Below are 25694 nucleotides of genomic sequence, written 5' to 3'. Positions count from 1 at the left end.
TATCATCTGCAATTCAGATGCTGATGGTAGCATCTCATCCTCCCTAATGCAGTGGCCTTTTAGTGTACATCCTCATGCTGTAGTGAGCCCCCAGGCATAAAATTATTTTGTTGCTACTTCATAAATGTAATTTTGCTATCATTATATATTGTAATGTAAATATTTTATATGCAGGATATATGATATGAGATGCCTATGATCGGGTCTTTTAACCCCCGAAGGGGTTGTAACCATCACCTCTTCTAATCTTAGGACATGGGAGAAAGTAACAGATTTCTCGTGATGCCACTGATGTTCACTTTGACAATATTCATGGTCACAACACACAATCGTGTACTTTAATCATACAAAATCCAAAGAATAAAATGTCACTAGCTACACTGGTTAAAATGAATCTGACAACAGAAATGAAGAGAAAACCAAGAGAGTCTTCTGTCGGTATCCGTAGAGGTGCTTGATCGTGTTCTTGAGGGATGGTGACCAATAACTGTCCTAGCATGCTGAGTTCACTGCTGTGACTTCTGAATTCCCAGCTCCTCTGGGTGGGGAAAGAAAGTGCATTTTTTCAGCCTATAGCTCTTGGAGAAACTGGTCTTGTGTACACAGATGGACACAGGTGGACAAAGAAAATTAATAATAACAGATGCGAAGGCTAGGCACCAAGATTTCTGAGACTGAGTTCAGAGTCACACTCAACCCTGTTGGAACAGCTCTGGCTGTTTGAGAAGGATCGTGACATTAGTTCAAAAAGGGCCAAGGAAGAAACTCCCACTGTCAACAAGGAAGAAACCCACTGGCAACTATGACAAGTCGGACAAATAATTTCTTTCCTACTCTACGTTGAAACACAGGTTTTCATATTTGAAATAGGAAAAGACAAGCTGGTGGGTGCATGAGTAGACCCGCTCTCTTCCCCAACTGTTCACCCATTCCCCATCCCAAAGCTTCAAGGCTGGAGTGTGGGTCACACTCGATCTATTTCTTTGAAGTAGATTTATCACTTCTTCCTGTGTGGCCATCCCTCTTCAATAATGAGGTATAACTCTGTAATAACGTTGGTTCTTTCCAGGGCTGTGGCATTGGTAGAGGAGCCAGGCAGATAACGAGTCAGCATTCTGATAAAACCACAATTATACAAAAATTATTGCACTTTAAAAAAAAAATCAACCCAGCCCAAGCAGCAAAGGGCCAACTAAACTGTCAGGAAGAGTTGCACTTCCTGCCCTTTGCAGAGCGTTTTGACCTTTCTGGAATCCTAGTGAATTTGGTCCATCAAATGTCCAGAAGTGAAAAGACTCCGAAAAGATACCACAGGCTCCTTAAGGCTACGTCTTCTCAGTTCTAGGAGAGAAGTCACCTCCTTGGCCACACACTGCGCAGCAGGGACTTGATTTAACAAAGTGACTAAAGGGCCCCTACGAAACCTCTGGAAGCAAGGGAGGATGGGTAGGTTATCATGTCATCACCTGCAAATGAGAGAAAGATAGTTAGCATCCTGGCACATTAACAACCTCCTCCCAATGCCGCCACTGGTTCTAACGATGCTTAGCCCCACAACTTGTGTGTGTGCGGGGATGGGGGGGGGGGCGTGATTTTATCTATCTTTTCAGGACTGGACCTCTCCATGGCTCTGAATGTTTTCTCTCCACTCACATATTCGTCTCTTATCTTTCCTCATGCTTCATCGCTCCAGCCGGACCTTTGCTGCTTGGGCTGAGTGCAAACCCCCGAATATGTCACCAGTGTTTCCTTGACCCTCAACCCTCCCAAGTAGCTTCTCACACAGTAAGTGAAGTCGAGGAATTTTCAGAACCCGTTGTCCCGAGGTTCTGTGGTCAATATTGTTTTTCTTTTGGGGAGTCTCCACTTCAATTCAAACTCTTTTCAGGGAGGTGGTCTTGACTCCAGTTCATAACTCTCATAGTCAACACAACATTTGTGCACAGTTGTCTAGGCTGAGGTGGAAGGCGGTGTCTCTAAGTGGCAGACACAAATCCTATATAAGGGTGATTAAAGGTTCTGGGTAAGGGGGAATATCCATGAACTTCAGAAGCTATGATCTCCCTTTCGGGAACAGGGCATTGACGTCTCAAGCCAACTGTGCCATGCACATTTGTGACTCTCTCTAACCATCTCTGGGTGCTTCCGAGTTGGACAGAAAGGCTGGAACGAAGTCAACATCTACCAAGGTCCCTTTCTGTTAACAGCCTCTCCACTTACTGCTCTGGATTCAGAACTAGGACTTGCTGACGTTCTCGTAGATGACGTCACTGATGCAGAACTGTTGCTTCTTCCTCAGCCACATCAGCTGCACGCACTGGTGGATAAAAATGTACTGCTCCTAGGACAGACAGCAGAGGCAGGCCTCAGAGTGGGGCACGTGTGCAGAGGAAGAAGCTATAGCGGGCAGCATGACAATTAGGATCTGCTGCGAAAGGAAACCGTTCTCATGTCTTTCCAGGAACAATTTCATTATATTAAAATCCAGGGAACTGAACATTAAAGGTATTTTTATTAGTAATAACTCTTAGAACATCATTTCCTTCTCTCTCTCTCTCTCTCTCTCCCTCTGTGTGTGTGTGTGTGTGTGAGTGTGTGTACATATCTGTGTACATGTCCATATGTGTGCATGTATATGAATGTGTGTGTGTGTAGGCCAGAGGTCAACATTAAATAGCTTCACCTTAATTTTGTGGCACAAGGTTCCTTACTGAAGCTGGTGCCTGTTAATTTGGCAAGACCAGCCAGCCAGTGAGCTCCCCAAGGCTCCCCATATCTCTGCCTCCTGGCACTAGGAATATAGGCCGGTGTCCCATGCCCTACTTTTAACGTGGGTGCTGGGGACCCTGACTCGGGTCCTTATGCCTGTGCAGCAAGTCCTTTACCCACTGGGCCATCGCCTCGGATGCTCCATACAGCAGAATGTCTTTAATGTACTTTTCTAGCTTTACTGTGGTATAATAAATGAAATGTGGATGTAAGGTATAAAACGTGGTGGTGATCTGGTACACGTAGTGAGATGGTTATCAGTCACATCAAGGAACAAGTGTCACATCACATGGTTGCCATTTTCCTTTCTGGTGGTGATAATAACATGCCAGAATTACCCTCTCAGCACGTGTCAGTTACTCAGCCCCCGGCTTTCTAACGTGACATTGCTGTGCAGTGTAGAACATCACTTCACAGTACCGAAGGCAATGGACATGCAACTCAACGACTTTCAATAACCAAAACATTTGCCAGTCATGGTGGTCGTGCATACTTTTAATCCCAGCATGCAGGGAATCAGAGACAGTCAGATCTCTGTGAGTTTGAGGCCATCCTGGTCTACAAAGCAAGTCCAGGACACTCAGGACTACACAGAGGAACTCTGTCTCAAAAAACTAAACCAAAACAAACAAAACAAAACCTACCTCATGATACATTGACATGAACTCCCTAAGCATAAATTTTTAAATAATGAAAATGGAAAGGGAAAGACGGGTTAATTTCTTCTCAATTATATCAGAAAAAGAGATCTTAAAATTATAAGCAATAGAAATAAAATGCAAATAAAGATGTCAAGCTCTATGTAGAAAATGGTAAAGGAAGGAAGAAAATTGGAAAGGATACACTTTCAAAGTTACTCCCCAGTTTTTTGTCTCAGAAATCAGGAACACTACAAATAGACAAACAAGCAAGACACAGATCATGCCTGGGAGGCAGAGTGTCTTCTATTCCTAGTTTGTAGTAGTTTAGGGTTAGTAAGTGAGTTTTGAAGCAAATAGAGGGAATATTAAACCATATGCAACAGTGGCTGTGTATTTCTGTTGGGGGCACATGCCAGTCATCTCTGTAGTAGGGAGGAGCCTGAGGCAGAAGGAAAAAGAGCTGAAAGTCAGCCTGGGTTGCACAACGAGGCCATGTTTTTGAGAATAAATAAAGGCCAAGTAGTGAGAAATATATGTTAAAATGGTTGTGTTCGCCTATGAACTGAACACAGCTCACGAGGGAATAGGGAGAGTCAGTGGTAATTTTGAGCTTATTAATGTAGTTGTTGTTTCTTACTGTTGGAGAGGTAAAATTAATAAATGGTATGGACACAGATCATAGTACAAAGCAGCAAAAATCGAAGTTAATGCTCAGTAGATAATATGCTATAAACATACAGATAACGGGAAAATGTAGAAAATGTTTAATATTCCACACATTAAAAAAAAAACCTTAAAGAAACAGTCTCTGAATTGGAGTTTAAGAACTTTGCATGTATATATGTATACTTGTGATGTGTGTGTATCATATACTATTGTGCATTATGTGAAAATTCAATGTGAAAGAAATGCATGCATGTGTATTATGTAGCACAAGAGCACAAATGAGTATTTATACATGACTGAAACCTGAAGTAAAATCCCCCAGACACTAAGATTTGTTATCACTATGCTATGAAATAGGTTAACCTCATGATTTTTCTCCTTCTTTACCCCAACTGTTTCATTGTAGGGAGTACAATTAAGCATTACCTCTAAATCAAGTGCAGCCAAGATGGCCACAGGATTTTAAAGATCTTCATATAAACAGCTTAACACAGAGGATAAAAGCCAACACTTCAAGCCTCAGCAGGTTAGACCTCATCTCTGAGTTCTCAACAAGCTTTGGGTAAAATACATTCCCTTATGTTATGATAACATCTCAGTACACTGAGCCACCTATGGTGGTCCTCACACATCGCTCCATTATTTCTGGTGTTAAATGAATGCTGGAAACAGACAGGTTCTGGTCTGAACTCTCGCTGTGTGGCTGCCCAGTGGCCAAACTTCGTGTCAAAACCAAAGCAAGCACCACACACTTTCCTTCAGTGGTGTTGCCGTGGTAAGTTGCCCATGCTCCTGTAAAGAATCTGTCATCCGTGCTCTTTAAAGCACTGTAATTAAACTCACTGGGTCACGTGTACACATAGACCTGAAAGTAGAAGGAAGACTAGTGGGGAGGAGGGGTTCAGTGAGAGTGAGAAGAGAGCAATGGGGGTAGGTGAAAGTGATGAAAATATATCTGTCTACAAACACCATAATGAAATGCATCATTATGTATAATTCATCTAATTATTATGTATAATTGGTGTATGTTAATTAGAAAACCAAAACCTCCAAACCAAGTAGAAACAATGAGAACAGTGACAAAGCCACACAGCATAGGAAAAAGTAGGTGAATGACTATTTATAGGCAAATCCATTTGACCTGCAGAAAGCCAGGCTTCCAGTAGTGAGGCCAATCTGCTCAAAGCAAAACCCCACCTGACCCCCAGAGAGGCCATGGGAGGAAAGCAAACAAAATACTTGCTAAGAATAGAACAGAGCACTGGGAAGGGGGGCGGGTCCTAGCCACCTGCAGGGAAGCGGGGAGGGGGTTCCAGCCACCTGCAGGGAAAGGGGAGAGAGTCCCAGCCAGGGAAAGGTGGAGGGGGTCCCAGTCACCTGCAGGGAAAGGGGAGGAGGTCCCAGCCACTTGCAGGTATCATATCACAGCTTCAAAGCACATTTATGGATTCTGTCATCCTATCTACTGTGTTCTTTATGTCAATGGGTGAGGAATGTCAGTCACATTGTAGAGATGAGAAGTGAGGGCCAGAAGAGGTGACAGGTGGAATCTTAGAGCCTAGGCTCCTGCCATCTCCTAGGTTCTGGCATTGTTTCGTCTCTCACAAGAATGGAGAAGCCCTGAGGTGTGGCTGATCAGGTGTGAAAGGGCACGGCCAAATGGACTGACCATGCAGGTTGACACAACACCAAGAGAGACCCGAGAACATGGCTGCTTGAATTAGTCACCTAGAACATTTCAGTGGATAGCATGGTGTGATGGAACCACCGAGGCAGGCGGTGTGGAGAACGTTGGGAGATCAATCAACAGCCAAAGATGAGAGGAAATATGCTCTTCAACGCCTGGGTTGTATGTGCATAGAGACCAGCTCTTAGCTGAGACTGATTTTGTCCTCTTGATTGTTGTGCTTGATTGACAAGTGCAAGAAAAATCACTTTGTTCTTTGCCCCCTCACTTAATTAACTAAGCAAATTAGCAGGCAGAAGGATTTGAACGTGAGTGGGCTGAAGGACTAATGTGAGATAAATCAACTTGTATTGGAAAATACAGGTCAGACCAGGGAGAAGAGAGAAACAAGGAAAAATAAGGTAAGTGAACGAAATGTTCTCAGATAAAACTGACAAAAATAAGAACATGGAAGGTGTCCATGTCGGAATTCCAAGGGAACTTGGGTAACGCTTGTGGGGTGGGGGTGAGCAGGAAGCTAAGAGACCTGTGCCCCATTTCATTACTTTGAATCTTCCAGCAAGTTTTTGGAATAGCAGACTTTCCAAAGACTGTTTACATGGAGGAGTCAACCAGGAATGTTGCTGTAAAGAAGGAAGCCAGAGAACTAAAACTGGGGCCAAAAATAAGGGGAAAACAAAGAACCGCACTGCCTGTACAGGAAGCCCCAGGAAGGCTGGTCTAGCTTCTGAGGTTATCACATTGAAGACAACACAGTGGAGCCAGGAAGGAGCCAGAACATCTGTGTGTGCAAAGGTAGTTTTAAAAATGGATTGGCACTCCGTAGTTGTGAAAAATCAAAAGTAAACCACCTGTAATCAACACTTACCAAGTTAAAAGAGCAAGTCAGATAATTCATCACACAAGATGCTTAAAATAAGATGTCCTTTGAAGTACGGGGATTTACACTTATCATATAGCAGGGATTCTAAACTTTCTTAACGCTGTGGCCCTTTAATACAGCCCCTCATGTTGTGGTGACCCCCAACCATAAGGTGATTTTAATTGCTATTTCATAACTGTAATTTTGCTAGTTATGAGTTGTATTGTAAATACCTGTGTTTTCTGATGGCCTTAGGCACTCCCTGTGAAAGGATTGTTCAACTCTCATAGGTTGAGAACTGCTATCTTATAAGACCATGTTTTGTAAAGTGTATATGACATATAAATGTAATGGAGATGGCTTTATTGCATATCGGGATATGTGTTTATCAGAGTTAAAACCCAAAAGTTCAGGCTTAAATCCAGCCCTCACGCCCTCGCTCACCATCTCACCCTTACCCTCCCACCACTTTCCCCCTTCCAACTTCATATGCTGTTTGTTGTTTTTTTTTTTTTTCAAACCCACTGAGTCTACTTAGTGCTGTTTGTATGTGCATGCGTGTGGGACATCATTGGACTGTGGGTGGCTTTCCCATGCCCTGCATCCCTGCAGAAAACTGACTGCCTCTCCCAAAGAGTCATCAGTTTCCAATAGCACCCGGGTGCCCATCTCCCCCTGCCCCAGCATGCTGGGTTTTTGTCTGTCTTGATCTTGCAGAGTTTGAGCATGCTGTTCCTACTGCTCCAAGTTCCTATGTGCTGTGCTCAGAAAACAATGCCTCCTTATCATTAGCTACTGCCTCTGGCTCTTGTAATCATCTTTCAAGATAATCCCTGAGCCTTGAGAGGAAGGAATGTGACATAGACTTCCCCTTTACAGCTGGATGCTCTGCAGTCTCCTATTTTCTGCAACCGATCCAGTTGTGGGTCTCCACTGAGTTGCCAAAAAGAAGTATCTCTGAAAGGGCCGCCATCCTGCCTAGGGTGTGCTTCCTAGGCATCACTAAGCCGTTTGTTAGTGGGTCACTAACTCCAAACTACTGTGTGCTGGGTGCAGCTTGGCAGTGAAATATATTTGAATGGTTCTGCCAAGCCTTGCTCAGGTGGGGCTGGGAAGATAGGTGGGAGGTGGTGGTGCGGGTGGGGTGGGAGGGTAGGGGAGCTGACAAGGGTTAGAAAGTCAGTGTTGGAGAGATTCTGCCTTTACCCTCCAGGTTATTTGAGTTAAACTGACATCTAGTGGTTCCTGGTGGAAGCTGTAGATGAAAGAACAAGGCATTAAAAGAAATCTCTGGTAAGAGAGGTCAGGCTTGACCTTGTTCTAGTCCACAAGCATTCCCTGTCATCCCCCCCCCCCCCCCCCCCCCCCCCCCACTTCTCCAGGAAAAGCACTGTTGTGCTCTTGAGGCTGGGGAGTAACGTAATAGTCCAGTGATGTGGATTAAAAAGAAGCCACTGTGCTTGGGGTTTTGCCCTCACGCAGGCACACTCTCGCTGTGGCTGCTAGAGGTGTGCTTGTGGGCTGAATACACGCTAAAGCCTCAAGGACAGGAAGGTCTGGGGAGAAGAGGAGGCCAAGGGAATGTTGGGTAATTACACTGGAGGAATTCTGGGCTGCACCACCCTTCCATTTAAGGCAGTGGTTCTCAACCTTCCTAATGCTGTGGCTCTTTAACACGGTTCCTCGTGTTGTGGTGACCCCTCCCTCCACCCCGGCCATGAACACAAAATTATTTTAATGCTACTTCGTAACTGTAATTTTGATACTGTTACGAATCATAATGTACATATCTGATATGCAGAACATCTGATACGTGACCCATAGGTTGTGAACCGCTGATTTACGAGTTAGGGACAGTGGTGGTGGGCGCGTAGACAGTGGGGGCTGTCTATGCCTAAAGCCAAGAGAGACAGAAATCAGAAATACAGCCAATGGTTATTGTCAAAAGTAAACGGAGACAGAGTCACGTGGAGGAAAAAGCCCAATGGCAAACTTATTGACCAGTCTGACATCTCGAGTATAAATCAAGTCACATCTGTCCTACAGTGAGCTCCAACCTGCTCAAAGAGGTTTTTACTCCATTGTACACACATCCGCAGGTGTGTGTGCATACACATACACACACACACACACACACACACACACACACACACACACACACATTCCTAAGAGGCAGATGAAGTCGAATAAGCATGGTCACTATACACACAATGGCATTCTAAAAGGTGGATACCTGTTTATTCTGTACGGGTTCACTCGAAATGTAGACAGCAAGAAACTGGGGAGCACACGTGTAAAAACACCGAGACCGCTCCATTAAAACGTGACACTGGGTAATGAGGTGCTTTCTGTCACGAGCAAGGTTAAGCATGCATATTGACTCAGTTCCTACCTCTGTCTGTACCATTGACATTCGGTATGACCGCATTTCTGACACCAGCCCTAAGATGTCCACAAATTCATGGTCTCGAATGTGTTGCAGGAGCCTGTCCAGGGCAATGAAGGTTCCTGTCCGTCCCACACCCGCGCTGCAAAAGAGAGTTCAGGTGGCCTGTGAGTCACACCGGACATGTGCACGGTTGGAAATCAACTGGAGGTTTCTGAAGCCAACAGATAACAACAACAACCAGAGGAAACTGTTCTCCCACAGTGCCCTTCACACAACTGGGTCTTGAGAATGCACCGGGGGCTGGTGTTGCTCAGATGTCACACATTTGGTCATCACTGTTCCTTCTTTAAGGAACTTCCACCCCGGGCTCTCTGTTTTTGGAGAGCCACTCTGGATTTCAATGGGATGTCACATGGTACTTGGTCTTTGGAGATGCATATATCTAGATTTGGATCTTTATTTCTCTATGCTCTAGTTGAATAAAATTTTGTAAATCTTTGCATATCTCTGTTCTCATGGTGTTCTGCTTTTAAAATTGGGGTAATAACATCTATTTAAAGCTGAACATAGTGGCACATGCCTAGAATTCCAATACTCAGGAAACTGAGGCAGGAAAATCACTGCAAGTTTAAGGCTAGCCTGGGCTAAAGAGTGAGTTCAAGGCTAGACTTAGCTACAAATAAGATTATATGTCAAAAAAGAGCAAATTATAAAATGAGTTCTACAGAGTATAGTTATGAGATAATTATGATAAGTAAACTGTGTATACAGCAAAACATCAATTAATTAGAGATTTTAAAATCATAATTAATTTATGATTAAATCTGATCAAGGTTTTATGGGGAAAAAACCATGCTGTTTGTGATGGCGAATCTTGTCGATTTAACAGTTCCAGAACTGCCTAGGAGCCAAACACTTGGCACGAGTGTGAGGGAGTTTCTAGACAGGTTGACTGGGATGGGAAGACCCGACCTAAAGGCAGACTATGACTGCATGAGCTACGACCTTTGCTTGAATAAAAAGAATGCTGCCCTTCACCTTATTCACCTCTCTCTGCCTCACAATGTGGCTGCCTTGAGCCCTTAGCACCACGATGTTGTTCCACCAAGACTGACTAAACCCTTGAGCCAAGCCAACTTCCTTAAGCAGCTATTGTCAGGCACCATCACGATGGGGAGACAGAAGGGGTTACCTGCAGTGAATGATCATGGGCCCTTTGCTCTTGGTGGCTTGCTGTCGGACCATGTGAACAAACTGCAGGATGCTTTCAGCAGCATTTGCTGGAGGCACACCGTGATCGGGCCAGGCTGTGTAGTTGAAGTGCATCACATCCTGTGCCTCATCTGCCTGTAGGGGAGAGATGCCAAAGACGATGTGTTAGTCACCTCATCTACACTTAGCATGGCCCGAAGCACCACTGAAGACCAAGGTGATACTACATTCTACCCCTATCCGTCACCCTTCCCTTTCCAGCTCTGAGCACCTGCCTGGTACTAACCAGGTCCTGAAGGGAAAGGTTCATTGTAACTGTATAAAGCCTCAAAAGGTGGACACCTACATTAACCCTTATCTGTTAGCTAGTAGCTAAGAACAAGAGTTTACCCAGACCAGGCTCGACATACGGGCTCTACCATTTAGAATCTGCTTCTGCCCTGGCCAGTGCATTTTTGGAAGCTACTGTTGGTGTCCTACTTAGAGCTCTCTGCCATTCGAGTGTACCACTTTTCCTGCTAGAATCACTAGTTTCCCACCCAGAGACATGCTCTAGACAACGAGCTTCCCTGGAAAATCCCCAAGAGGTCACATTCATGTGCGAAAGCATCCAGTGCAAAAGTCCATTCCTGTATCAAAATGGTTCAGCACTACAGTGCCACCCAGGTCCCAGCATCCTCAGGGGGTCTGACTGAAGTGACTCTAGCTGGGTCCACAGCTGTATTTAACACCTTCCTTTGACCCCTTGCATATTTACCAAGATTACACTTTTTTTTAAAGCATTTATTTTGAGAAACCCTTTTCTGAGTTCTGATACTAGGAAACCTGATCGAAGACAGACTCACTGGGCTTCAGTTTCCGTGTGCCTAAAAAAGGTCCCTGGTATCAGTCCTATGTTCACTAAGTACATGAAGTGGGTGATGGATGGTGGGTGTCACAGTGATCAGAACTCCTGTGCCATCACTTCCACAGTCTCCCATCTGCTCAGTCATGTATATCCTTTGTCCTAGGGAACCTGTCATAAGTCAGTTTGTATATTAATGTTATTTATATTGGCCCATGCACTGAATTTCTCTTTAAGCCGTACAAAGAGCCATCAAAATAGAGACCCTCCACGATCGACTCCATTTGGTCCCCAATAAGTTAGAAGAATGATTTGTTCTCTTGTTGATAACCATGAGGCTGGTTCCCAAATCAGGTTTATCTCAAGTATCTGGCTCATCCCTCATCCCTCATCCTTCATCTCTCAAACTTGCAGCAACCCCACAACCCACTTAGTGAATAGAATATTCCAGCAAACCTTTGGAAGGTTTGAAGTTCGGGGTTATATTCAGGTAGCAAAGAGAAATGAATTGCAAAGAAGAAAACGGAGCAGTCTTAAGCAGAATTGGCATCTATATAAGTGAATCTATATAACTAATATGTGCAAATGCAAAGTAAGATTTCTAGAGACAAAGTGCCATCATGTCACCTATACCCACTGTCCCTTTGGCACCTAAGATCATACACCACACCCAGGCAGCATCAAGTGTTGAGAGGCTCTTGTTTTGGAGACACAGCGGAAAAGCTGTGAAGATTGTGGTTTTCCTCGCTGCTGTCTTCAAGGAATATGTCAGTGAAGTAACCCATCCATAATAAATTGTGCAGAAGGGAAAGCACGTGACACCACGGTGCCCAAAGTCAGTCACCAGGTAGCTTGGCTTGTCTAGAAAGGCTCCCAGAACAGGCCGGCTCTGTTCACATGCTGATCACCACATCGCCTCTCCACGTTCATATTCTAGTGCAGCCAATCAGAGAAAGTAGTCAGCTAAAGAGTACAAGCGGACGTGAAGTGAAGAAACATACTAGGTGGCCATTGTTGTCCCCACAGCTCTGAGCCAGGACTACGGAACCAGCAACAGGCTTTCAGTTGATTGCAAGGCTCAGAGTCCCTAGGAATAAATAACTTGTTGATAATTACTCAATTTAACCAGTCTCCGAGTATGGGCAATAGCAAGCAGGCGTTTTCCCTGTTTAAATGAGAAAACCCTTCAGTTTGAACTGACTCTGTTATCCTAAATTCTCTTGCTCTGATTTTTCTGGTTTATGTGCCTATATCTTGTTGAGAAGATACTTGGGCACTTTACACATGTCAATATGGAACAAAGAAAGAAAGGCGGGCATAGGCAGTTAAGGCGGAAAGATTGCTTAGTACAGATCGGTGTTGTTGGACCAATTTAGATTCTGCACGCTTATAGCCAAGAGAGGCCGCAAGATGCTGTGACCTCTGAACTGCCTTCTAGGCAAACACTGTTGGTTACCTCTTTATTTCTGTTGCTGAAACTCTTCACGTGTTTGTCACTGAAAGATGGGCCATCATTGAAGACCAAGGACAAGAAGCATATTATTGATCACACAATGATCTATGTAAGTCATCCCTGTAGAGGCAGCGGGCATGAGAACAGACCCTAGCTTGTGCTCTGTATGTTTTTTTCCCTTCCCTGCTCCCAGATGCAAACCCTGGGAAAAAGATTTGCTCCCTATTCATCAGCAATTTGCCCTGGTTTTTCTCACTGAAACAGCCCAGCAAACTCGGTTTAAATGGCATTAAGGTTGTGAACTATTGCCTCTGGCAGAAAGTCTATCGATTTGGGTAGTTAGTTTTTGAAATAGCTCGTTCTTGGATTTGTTCATTCCAGGGAGCCAGAGCATTTGCTGGGGGAATTGACAGTATCCAAGGGGAGGAAGAGATGAAGAAAGAAAACTGTAATGGCAGTGTCCTTAGATGGAGCAGCATGCCGGGGTCACTGAGGCAGGGAGGAAGGAGCTGAAAAGTCTCAAAGACCTGGAAAGCCTGAGAAAGGAGTAACACTGCATTCGAGTAGCCTTCCTGGGAAACAAAGAAGAGCTGGGCAATCCAAAAGAATGCGAGAGATAGAGCAGCCTGTTACACACTCACTGGGGGTGTGCCTGGATTTTTTTTCTGCACACCCCAGGGAAAGCTGCTGTTAACAGCTAGTAGTTAAGAACAGATTTATTTCTTGTAAGTGGGCAGTTAGGGAGTGCGTGTGTTGCTATGGTGACGGGTAACCTCTGTTTACATGACGATTCAACACATAGTCACTTAAAAGGTCCAGGTAGGTATTTTAGTATTTTTAGATATTGTAACTATGCAGTTTCCATGGAGTCATAGACAATACATCACACATAAATGTGGATTGTGGTCCAACAAAAAACTATGAACACTAAAATTTGAATTCCACATAACTGATAATAATATTGCATGTGAAATAACCTTTAAATTTTTTTTCTTGGAAGTCTGGGTCTCATTGTACAATTAAGGCTAGCCTCATACTCCCAATCCTCCTGCCTCAGCCTCCTAATGCTGAGTGATTGATATGTGCCACCATGTTTATGAATGGCCAATGTCTTACGACATATTATCTATTTTTCCAGTCCTTTCGATTCATTTTCGTGAAGAAGGGACTCAGGATTTGCATGTGCTTTCCAGTCACAGGCTGCTTGGCTACATCTCCAGTTCTTCCAACATTTGAAAGCAGAGAAACCACTCTTAGCTGATGAGGGCTTTACAAAACAGGCAGTGGGTGAAGTTGGCTGTTCCATAGGAGCCACTATTCCATCTTTTGCTCCTTATCACTAGTGAAGGCTGTTTCTTTCTTTTTCTTTCTTTCCTTCCTTCCTTCCTTCTTTCCTTCCTTCCTTCCTTTTTGGTTTTTCGAGACAGGGTCTCTCTGTGTAACAATTCTGGCTGTGCTGGAACTTTTTCTGTTGACCAGGCTAGCCTTGAACTCATAGAGCTCCTGCCTCTGCCTCTCAAGTGCTGGGATTAAAGACATGCACCACCACTGCCCAGTGAAAGGGCTGTTTCTATGCAGGAAAGAAGAAGGCAAGAGGGCCTCCCAGTTTTGTTCTCAACAGACAGCCCATGCTAAGCGGACTATACTTGTCAAAACTCCATGTCACATGGGATGTTTCTCTAGAGACAGCAAATGGGATGACGTTGGCTGAAGTGAGCACTGGAGCCTGGCATAGACACGATCAACCATGCTCAAAGACTTGTCCACAGAGACGCAAGGCAAGGCAAACAGATCTTTCTGGAACTCTATATAACTTTAAGAGAAACATGGAACCATGATTAAGAATAAGTCTGGGTTCCAATCTTTAATTTGAAATGTACCTGAGTCTCCCACATCTTGCTACCTTGCTGTATATGTATATATATATATATATATATATATATATATATATATATATATATATATATATATATATATGATTTTTATTTTTAATGTATTCACTTTACATCTGATTGTAGCCTCCTCCCTCATCTCCTCCTCGTCCCACCCTCCCTCCCTCTGCCCCCTCTCACCCTCCCTTAAGTCCTCACAAATGGGGATCTCTCTTCCCCTATCATCTGACCTCAGCCTATCAAATCTCATCTGGATTGCCTGAATCTTCTTCCTCTGTGGTCCGGCAAGGTACTCCACCAGGGGGAAGTGATCAATGAGTGGGCACCAGAGTCCATGTCAGAGGTAGCCCCTACTCCCCAGGTTATGAGATCCACAAGGAGACTGTGCTGCCTGAACAGGGGCATCTAGGTCTTCACCATGAAGGGAGCCTACCATAGAGGTCCTGGGAAAGACTCCACCCAGTGGGGGATCAAAGCAGATGCTGAAACCCAAGCCAAGCTTTGAGGTGGAGCGCAGCTAGTCTTATGGAAGAGTTGGGGGACAGAGGGGACAAGAGTGCCACAAGGAGACCAATGGAGCTGACAAAAATGGGTGGGGGGAGGGGGCAGCTGTAGAGACTGATGCACCAACCAGGGACCTTGCTGTCACTCTTATCTGATTAAGCAAGTGATGAGAACACCTCCCTCCCTGGTTGTGGTTGGCAGCCCTGCACAGGTTTGAGATGGACCAGTGCAGCCTTTTCTTTCATTTCCTCTGGCTTCTGAGGACAACATTGCATCCAAACTCCCTTGATAAAAATAGGGAGTAACTGTCTCTTTGTCTCTTACAGGGAGCAGCCTGGCAAAGCTTGAAGTGCTCGTGTGTGTGTGTGTGTGTGTGTGTGTGTGTGTGTGTGTGTGTGTGTGTGTCCTGGTAAGTGATATTGGTGAGATGCAGGCCTGGAGACCACCCTTCCTGGAACTTACATAATTGATCCGGAAGTGTCTGCAGGCCCAGTCATCCTGCTCCTCCTCAGAGATCATCTCCACAGTGATGTCCCCATAAGCAATGGGTTCTTCTGTGAATGGCCAGTAATGGTCACATTTTACCTGAGGCAAAAACATGGTTTTAAAAACAAACAAACAAGAGATAATCCAGAGAGGAAATAGAGTCTGTGTTCACTGAGGGGTTAGCAATGGTCCTCATTTTGCAAGAAGCAAGCAGCCCGCCCCCCACCCCCAGAGAGAGCAAGTCCAATGTCTGACAGGCTGTGAACAGGGCAGGCGTGGCACACAGGCACACGGCTGGCCACACGGGTACACACCCTCCTTTTCTCGTTGCACTGAGTGAGCATGACAATGATATGAGACTTCTGCTGTAGCACCATCTTCCAGAAATCATTTCTGGTTTCCGGCAGCGGCCCCTGGGTGGCGATGTACTCCTGAGGCGAGTTGTATCCCTGAAAGATGAGTGACAACATGTACACTTCACCAGCCACCGTCACAACCAAATGCTGTTGGCCGTTCTGTACCTGTGAGGACAACTTGACACTTTGCTGATGACAAAGCTGGCCAAGGATCACGCATCTATGTGGCACGTCCTTGCCCCTTATCATGGAGAGGTAAGCAGAGGGATTAACTGGGTTGGTGTGATTTTAAGCTATGTTTTCGAAGGCCATCAAATCATGTCCACACCTTTTTATGACAACCACAATCTTTATGGCTGCTTGAAATGCACAGGTACTCTGCTGTAGCCCTTTAAATCTGGGTTCCAAACACGAGGGAGAGGCTCCTGTGCGTCATGACCTTCCCCTTCCTTCTTCGCCACTAGTCTCTCACATTGGTCTGAGTCTTTCCCTTTATCAAATAGTGTTTCTCAATCTGTGGGTTTGTGACTCTTTTAGAGGGGGTTCAAATGACCCTTTCACAGGGGTCACATATCAGATATTTACATTATGATTTACAGTAGCAAAATTAGTTCTGAAGTAGCAATGGAATAATTTCATGGTTGGGGGTCACCACAACATGAGGAACTGAATTAGAGAGTCAAAGGGTCGCGGCATCAAGAAGGCTGAGAACCACTGAGTCTTGTACTTTGAGTAGGAACAACAGAAACTGTCCCTGCTCTCGGGGCTCAGTTGTTGGGTAGGGGAGCTGTTACTTCTTCGTCTCACGTGCCCACGCTGCCCCTGTGGTCCTCCACTGCCTGGACTGTGTGGTTTTGAGCTTTGGGTACCTGACTTTTTAATTGATACTTACAGGAATATAGTTGGCATTAATGTAATCTGCTCCCTCCTCTTCATTCATGGAGACCAGTCTCACTCGGCTGAAGTCATCTGTGAAGAGCAAAGAGGAAAAGCACACTAAAACTTCAGAATGGAAGGGAAAATTGTCCTGACTGTCTCTGTCAAATACCAAGCTAAATCAGATGGCGAGGAAGGAGGAAATCTACTGTGGCTTTAGTTTCTCCTTTAGATCACACGTGACTATCTTCCAGCCACTCTTTCCTCAGCTCTTCTGTCTCAGGAAGAATCCTCAGCAGGGGCTTCGGGCAGGAACTAAAATATCATTGTAACCACGTAGTACGTAGTGTAAATGTATGACTCCCATCTCACTCAGGCACATTCAGAGTCCATTACCTTACCCAGAGAACAGAAGAACCATGGGTATTTTGAAATTAATATTGTACTCACTAGTTTAATTTTTTTGTTGTTGGACATGGAATTTAACATCTAAGGAGTATGTGTGTGTGTGTGTGTGTGTGTGTGTGTGTGTATGTCTGTGTGTGTCTGTGTGCTCACTTGTGTGTGTATTAAGAAATGACTACTAGCGTTAAGCAAACGCGCATATCTGTTATTCTGTTTGTGGTAAAAAGTGTGTAAATCCCACTCAATTATAAAACTTCCAGTGAACCACTATAGTCCTTATAGTATGCCCAGATCCCTTAGACTTATTCATCTCTACAAAACTAAAGTGTTGTCTTCTAAACCTACTTCTCCCCACCAATTCTCATTTCTCTCTTTTGTGTATTATAGTGCTATTGTTGACCTCCTTGATTTCAGATTTTTATCTTGGTTATTTTTCCTATTCTTTTCCTTTAGTTTATTCTGAGTTATATTGCTAACTTATTTTTAGAACTTTTCTTTATTGACGTATATTCACCCTATATAGTGTTGAGCGTCATAAGGAACATGCTGGTGTCAATTGTATTCCTTCTCAAATCCATGGCCTCTTTTATTTTGATTATTATTGTTACATATATAAATAGATAAATACAACCTACTGAGTATATTTAGTGTCGTATACACACACACACACATGTTGCTGGACATGGAATTTAACTCTAAGGTGTGTGTGTGTGTGTGTGTGTGTGTGTGTGTGTGTACGACTTGGAATAGGATAAATAGAGAGCTCATCCCTAGGGAAGACCAATCAATCCCCTCTAGGGAAGACTAATCAATCCCCTCTTTCTCGACATTAACTGCCTGTAGTTCTGTGCCTGGTGATAGGATCTATGAGAGTCTCCCTTATACGATAAGATGTCTGCTTGCGTTGTCCTGTTTCCTGTATTATTTAGGTAGCGATATTCACTCATATCCAGGTCCACTCAACAGGATCTGGTACTAGAAACAGAGGCGACTTCCCAGTGCTAGTGAGGTCATGGATCTTAGGGAGCCTTCCTCTATCACTTGACTAGACCAGAATAATACCTGTATTCTGAATATAATAAAATAACTATTCTAAATACCTGCCCTTACATCCACACATGAATGTAGCTCTTACTAGTCATCAAAGAAGCGTCTCCTTGCAGTAGGCAGAGACCATTACAGTAATCCACAAGCGATCAAAATACAGAGACCAACTGATCATGGGTACCCAGCCCCAGTGGACACATACAACTCCTGCACCTAACTGCAGGGGACACTGTGGAAGAAGGGACAGGAAGATTTTAGGAGCCAGAGGAACAGGAGGTCTTCTGATGTCCCCTAGAAATAGCAGGGAAGCTGTATGCATGCTGTCATAAGAATATGGATGCCTAAGACATGAAACAGGACAACGCACACACGGACACCCTCGCATAGGAGGAAGGCTTTCATGGGCCCTGCACCTCTTACCCAGTTCCAAGTGCACAGCCCTGACGTCATATGCATAGAAACAGCATTAAATAAACCAAGCAGGTTATATTTATGTATTTATGTATGCAACAATAGTAAAGAAAAGGAGGGCATGACTTTGAGAAGGAGGAAAGGGGCTGGAAGAAGTTGGAGGGAGGAACAGGAAAGAGGGAGATGGTGTGATCATATTTTATTAAACAATTTTTTTTAAATTGCTTTCAACTATATCATATATTGTGATCATATTTTCCCCATCACTCTCCGTTTTTTCCCCCCTGCCTTCTTTCTTTGCTGATTTTTGTTTGTTTTGATTTTTATTTCTTGATTTTGGGGGGGGGGGCGGGAAAGAGGGAGGCTGTGAAGCTGGGTAGGTGGGTCAGTGGGTGAGGAGCTGGGGGATGGGAAAGAATGTGATCAAGATATATTGTAAGAAAAAGTTTAAAATAAAAACATGTCTAAACTACTGACATATATTGACTTTAAGGTCATCTTTTGTTGACTCTTAGCCTAATTGAATTTCAGTGTGTTTGTCAATTAAAGAAAGGCTGTTACCGGCAGGGGCTAATCAGAAAAAGTACATTTTGACTCCTTATAGGTGTTAAATGTTATTATTTTAATTCTACCTGATTTTATCAGGAAACCATATGAAGAATAATGACGTCTTTGAAGAATCTTTGGTTTCCCTGTGCCTGTTTTTTGCCTTCTTTCCTAGCCCGCCCTGAGGGTAGAAGAGGTGGGAAAGTCAGCCTGTATGGCAGTTGCTGTGACTGCCCCACGCCTGCTGCTTTTTATTACAGAGTGCTAACATCATCTTAGCTCGCCAGGTGTGGGAGTAAGGCCAGCGTTAGCCGCCTTCCCTCTCAGGGAAGTCACAGAAAACACTTCACAGGAGCGCACATTATCTGATCCCAGTTGGGCTAAGCTCCTTTTATCCCCCCAAGGGCCAAATGCTTAGTCTCTTCTGTTCAGATGCAATTTATGTGAAGGCAAGATAATAAAATCTCCCTCCCCCGAATAAGATCAATGCCCTAGCCAGGTCCAGGAAGTCCCAGTGATGGCGCTGCAGCCCATACCATGCCTGAGTCTGGCTGGGGAGCAGTGAGACTGACCGAGCTGTGATAGCAAAGCTCTGAGCTTTGAAAGACTGGGCTGGACCGGGCCATGTCTTTAATCCCAGCACTCAGGTGAGGGCAGGGGCGGGGGGGGGGGGGGGGGGGGGGGGGGGGTTGTGAGCGGCGAGGGGGAGGGGAGGGGGGCAGGCAGGCAGAAGCAGGCTGATCGCTGTGAATTCGAGGCCAGTCTGGTCTACAAAGCGAGTCCAGGACAGCCAAGGCTACACAGAGAGACCCTGAAGACAGGGCTGGGGTGGAGTAGTGACCAGCTTACACGGCAGGATGTTTGTGTAGCGGTTTTTACATCGGTTCAGGGGAAGATCCGCAGCAAAGTGTGGGATATCCAGTCCGATCAACTTCAGCTCCTGCAAACAAGCAGAGAAGAGGCTTGAGGTTTCTGTACACAGCGTGGGTTGGATAGCTTACGGTTCACGTTGGACTCTGCTCATGAATAAAACTTCAACATGCCCTTGGTTGGCTAATGCAGCAGTTCCCTTTAAGAGCAGAGTGTGCCTTTTCACTACATGCTTGTCGGCTTGCTCTAGTCAATGAATTTGGTTGGGACTTAGGTGAAATCGCAAGTTCTCTACGCGCTTGCTTAGTGCGCTTTCAACTCCTGTGCTCTACCACCAGCCAGAAAGAGTTCATGGCCAGGAAGGCTGCCACAAGCCTGGATGAGGAGACAACTCGGGTCAGACCTGCAGCCTGAGGTAGAAGCACCCCTGTGAAAATGTATACCCGTGAGTGTGAAAATGAAACAGGCACTGGGGTTTTAAGGGTGTTTGTAAGCATGGCTAAGCAGCTAGGGCTTCTCACAGATCATTCAGAGAAGCAACACGTATGTGGAGGACGGGGTGTGGAAGGCTTGGGAATGCAACCCCCTTCCAGGCTTATGATAAGGGGGGCACCCCACAATGGGTTGTTTATATCATAAACCTCCCTCTTCTATGAGGAAATGTGGGTATCTTTTTTTTTTTTTCATAGACAAAAAGCCTCCAAGAAGTAGTTAAAAAAAAAAAAAAAAAAGAGAAGGTGGGAAAAGAAGCAGGAAGAAATGTCCTCAATGTAAAAATAGAGGATTAACAGTTTCTAAATATCTGCTGATGGAAGCCAAAGAATAAAGATGAACCAGCAGTGCTGAGTGAGGCAAGCCCTGTGCATCTCCTACCACAAGATGCATTAGTATTTTTCATGTATGCAGACAACTAGCGCAGTTCAAAAGATTAAATGACTACATGGGGTGTTTCAGCTATTTATTTTTGTACGTGTATGTGTGTGTTGCCATGCATGTGGGTGTGCCTGTGTAGGGGAGGCAGAGGACATTGGTGGCTTCCTCACCATTGGTCCTTCACTCCATTTGCTGAGTCAGGGTCTCTCCTGGCTAGCGTGCCATCATTGTGCCCCTAAGACCTCATCGTCTCGTCTCTGCCTCTTGAGTGCTGTTGTTAGTGGTCCGGACTCTCTCAGGGCCTCTATAAAGGTGCTGCTGATCTGAATTCCAGTGTGCTTGCACTTTACGCCACAGGATGTAGCAAAGCACACAACTTTCACACTTCAAGACCATCCTCGGTTGTTACTTTAAGGAATCCAAAGCTAGAGGATTACTCAGGAAGAGGAATTTGGGGATCTCTGAAAGATTTTTAAGGGAGGCAACATTTGATGATATTCCAGGCAGTTGAGCAGAGAGGCCCTATGCCTCTGCCTCTTGATTCCAGAATCATTTGCAAAGCACAGGCTTCAGGCGTCAAACTTTTGGCCTCTTTCAAGTCGGAGGTTCTTGCACGATTGCTGTCAACATGGATGAAACAACCTCAATGGCCCCAGGTTTTTCTTTCTTGTTGATGCTTCTGTTGATACTTGTTGAAGCAAAACTGATGAGTTTTGGCTTCTCAAGATTATAAAATCTTACATGGTTTGGAGTACGTGGTAGTCATTCTTAAAGATAAACTGGCAAGTTGATGCCTCAGCACAAATTTAAATTGTTTCCTTATTTCAGATAAAACCTTTGCACCAGCTCACTTAAAGCAGAGAGTTGCCATTGTAGCTGTGCAAGTTTCTGATGAAGGTTTCCCAGTGGCTTGCCATATTGCTCTTGTGAGACACATGAAAAAATCTCTAGCTTTGGAAATCTTAACCCAAATCAGCACTATTTTTTAAAAGTTAATTAGAGTAATCATGAGCTTATTTAAATGATGTTTTTCTTCCATTGATTAAAATATTTTACAAGTGGACTTTCTTTAGAAAGAACCATAAAGGATAATTTGTCAAAAAAAACAAAAACAAAAACAAAAACAAAATTTCAAAATACTTCTCTTAGTTCTTCATGCTGCTTATAAACTATAGGTCTTTCAGGCTCAAATTTCCTCAACCTAAGCTTGATTATTCCTAAACAAATCTAATAATTTCTCCATTCTTTGCTGGCTTTTAGTACTATAAAGTAGAAGGATTAAACTCAACACATGCAAATGTTGCCCTATGAATACCAATTGGGAAGCATTAACTATGGTGTGGTTATGTTTGTTTTTGCTTGGTTTGGCTTGGCTCTCTAAGGACTCCTTTCTTTGCCATTGTGTGGATAGAGTCACAACTTTCCTCAGCTTCCTGCCCCCAATTTGGACATAGACTAAATAAGACACTGGAAAAGGCCTCAGATACAAAAGAAAGCTTAAAGGCAGGCTGGAGAGCTGGCAGCGCGCTTGGAAGCTAATTCTCTGAGAGTGTTGCCTTCCCTTTTGCAAATGTCCTAAGTTGGTAAGGGCTGCTTAATTGGCGGAAGACCACACATGTAGCCAGATTGAACTGCAGCCAAGCAAGAGCTGCGTGCGCACTCAATTGGCTTCTTGGGTTTTGTGATGTAGTTTGTCTTGGAGTGGAAAATCACACAGGTTTCCAGTTCACTAACTGCTTTTATTTTTCTCTCTAGCCATATGGAAACCCTAGGGGCTTAAGTCTTCATTAAGATAAAGTATCAGGTGATAGGCTAGGGCCACATAGATCATTTTTGAATTTCTGTTCACCTGTTTTGCTTCTCATATGATCAACCCTAGTTTTCACTTGTTGGAGACATCTCCATGGGTAGAGTGGTGTTCACCACCGTGTTGTGTCCCTATCAGAACCTTTTTGTAAAAGCTTGCAGGGACAAGTCACTGTGTTTGGGGTACCAGATGACAAACCATTAAAGACTGGGTCAGAGTCTGGCTGATGCAGCTGTCAGTTAAAGAACTCTTGAGGCCACTGGAAACTGAGGAAGGTAAAGAAATATTTTCCCTGAGCCTCCAGAGGGAGACCGGCTCTGAAGAATCCTTAATTTAGCTCCCAAACCTGACAGTTTGGAGAATAAAAATTTGTTGTTTTAAGCCAAGAACACTGTGATAACTTGCCCAGGGTCTAATGTGGTCACCAAGCCCAGTGGCAGTCTATATTGGGCCAGTGACTGCTGGAGCATCCAAATCCAGAGGAAGAAAACGCAAACATACATACTCGTGTGTGTGTGTGTGTGTGTGTGTGTGTGTGTGTGTGTGTGTGTGTGTCTGTGCTGCCATAGCTAAACACCTCAGAGCTGTGGTTTTAATCAAAGTATGTTATTATTTTTCATAGTCATAGGTGCTGAAAAGCCTCAAACCAAGGTAATGACAATGTAGATTTCCTTGATAATCTTTGTCTCGTAAGCAGCTGCCAGCCCTGTGTATTCCCCTGTCTTATCTATGTGTGTGTGTATTGGGGGGGTGGGGGGAACTCACCATTTTCTCTTATCGAGGCACTGATCTCACCACTAGACTCCCAGCTCTAGGACTCTGTCTATCCTAGCAATCTCCAAAGGGCCTCATCTTCAAACATTGTCGATGAGGCTGTGCCTTCAACATGGATTAGGAAACACAGTCAACATGCCATCGTCGAAAACAAGCACCGCCTCTGTGTTCTGCTCTTACAGCAGTATTGTCACCAGATGACAGTACTTAGTGTTTACCTGGGATCAGACTGGGCATGAGAGGCAAGTGATCCACAGTGGGAGAAAAAGGGGAAGGGAAGGAGCAGAGGCACCATTTACAGCAAGTTAATGAAACAATATAATAGCATTGGTTATCTTCAAGTAACCATCAGCATGTGTGAAAAGAGAGTTAAGTTCTAGTCTAGCATGGTACTACCATCTGAGTCTCCTGGGGCTGATGGGACAATGTGCCACAAATATGGTGGCTCAACACCAAATAAATTTATTGTTTCATAGCTCTGGAGGTTACAGGTCTGAAACCAGAGGTGTTAGCAGGGTTGTATCCCCTCTGATGGCTGTGGTGGCTCCTTTCTTTAGCTTCTAATGGGACAATCATCAACAGCTGCCTATAGTACGACCCCTTAACTTCTGACCATTTTAACTATCTCCATTTGTCATGGTCCTATCTGAAAAGGAGATATCATCCTGTGGTAGGGAGATGTTAGCGCCTCAATGGATGTGGGAGGACACAGTTCAATCCATCACATGTACCTCAAGGAAAGAGTACGGTGCTTGTGTGAATCTGATGGGTGGATAACGGGAGGACAGAAACAAAAGAAATCAACCCTAGGGAAGTCTACGGTGGCTCTCAAGGACCTGGAGGCCAAGATGCAGCTCATAAGGGGCAGCACATAGGCCAAGGCCACCAAGGCCACCAAGGCCATGGTGCTAGTATAGGCTCTTGGAAACAGATTAAATATCTGGAAGAGAGGGGAAAGAGGAGAGAAAAGTCAAGGCTAGATCTTGTGTCCAAAACTCAATGAGCGTACTTGAGTGACATAGTCCAGTGACTACTGCAGACACTCCTCCAGAGAACAGGGCTGAGACAGAGGCTGAGATGGCACCACCATCGAAAAGCAATGGTCACCTATCATTCAGCATGTAGCATGTTATATGGCTTTGTGTTAATCTTTGTAGCCTTATTTCCAAACAAAGAGTATAAGGGCCTTTACTTGCCTTTTAGCTAATCACAAATCCCAGAAATAAACGGGAAGGCAAGGAGTACATGGAATGGCTTGAAAATGGCGCCACCTCAGGCTCTGAAGTCTGGTTCTTCAGAACCTCTCTTAGCAGAAACATCAGAAATGAAGCTGTCCTCTGTCAGGCTTCCATCCTCCTTAAGGAAAGGTGTATATTTCTTTCAGGGAATAATCAGTCTTTTCCACAGTTCCCAAATCAGATACCGAGTAAAAAGCAAATTTATTCAGTGGCTAGGAAGTAGAAACTCATAAAGCTGCATGTATGACTTACAGTTGTATTGGTAATATATGTAAATCCAGACATTATCTTCAATTTGCATAATGATTACAAATGATGCAATTTCTCAATGCATGTTTGATCTTTCAGTGTCAGTATGGAAATAAATTCAAGTGGTATAAGCATTCATATGAGCAGAGCAAATACTTGTTTTAGCTACTAGGTTTACCTAGGCTCAGCTGATTTGGTCATCGTAATACCTTCTTGAGGTACTGTTATAACTAAAAGCATTTCTCCTTTTATGTTTCAGTAATTATGAATACAAAATACTAGAAAACCTGAAGACTGTGTGTAAAGCTTAGGCATCTGCACAGAGAGCAGCCATGGGAGTACAATGCTTTTATAAAAACAGAAAAGAAATCACACTCCATCTGAGGACAATGTGGCCCGTGAAGATGTGAGAACTGACTGGAGGCTGTCAGGGAGAAAGGGAATAGAACCAATGTGAGATCTGGGTCCAGCAAATGCTAGTCCAAGACATACAGGGCAAGTGTGTACCATAAAAGTGCCGGCACTTCCCACTGACTCATGCACACACACTAAGCATGGTACCAAGTACATTACACATACAACTAATAGTGTTCTAGGAAGAAAGGTGTATGAAAATGCTTATTAACAGTGAAAGCCCTAAACATTCCTACAAACCCCTGCACAATGGCTGCATTCATGTGTCAGTTTGGCTAGGCTGGAGTGCCCAGTTATTTGGCCATGTAGCAAACTAGAGCTTGCTATAAAGTTGGCAAGACATGATAAACTCAGTGGACTCAGAGAAGACTACTGTTTGCACATTGGGTGGGTCTCACCCAATCAATTAATTGAATTAAGAGG

At 44.3% G+C, this 25694-nt stretch overlaps 1 protein-coding gene across 3 annotated transcripts in view; it reads right to left on the bottom strand.

Annotated features, from left to right (window-relative positions):
* Positions 1-2190: 2190 nt before the first annotated feature.
* The window catches only part of Ptpro (protein tyrosine phosphatase receptor type O), a 195376-nt gene continuing 171872 nt past the window's right edge, over positions 2191-25694 (bottom strand). For all 3 annotated transcript variants that reach the window (XM_051155511.1, XM_051155509.1, XM_051155510.1), the window contains 7 exons: positions 19896-19986; positions 16654-16730; positions 15720-15854; positions 15382-15504; positions 10207-10361; positions 9018-9153; positions 2191-2341 (listed from right to left, as the gene is read on the bottom strand). In XM_051155511.1, the coding sequence (XP_051011468.1) occupies positions 2237-2341; positions 9018-9153; positions 10207-10361; positions 15382-15504; positions 15720-15854; positions 16654-16730; positions 19896-19986 (822 nt within the window). In that variant the 3' untranslated portion in view covers positions 2191-2236. The remainder of the gene's footprint in view (positions 2342-9017; positions 9154-10206; positions 10362-15381; positions 15505-15719; positions 15855-16653; positions 16731-19895; positions 19987-25694) is intronic.

Source organism: Acomys russatus, chromosome 13 (genome assembly GCF_903995435.1).
Source record: "Acomys russatus chromosome 13, mAcoRus1.1, whole genome shotgun sequence".
NCBI lineage: Eukaryota > Metazoa > Chordata > Mammalia > Rodentia > Muridae > Acomys > Acomys russatus.
This window is presented reverse-complemented; position numbering and strand designations above follow the sequence as displayed.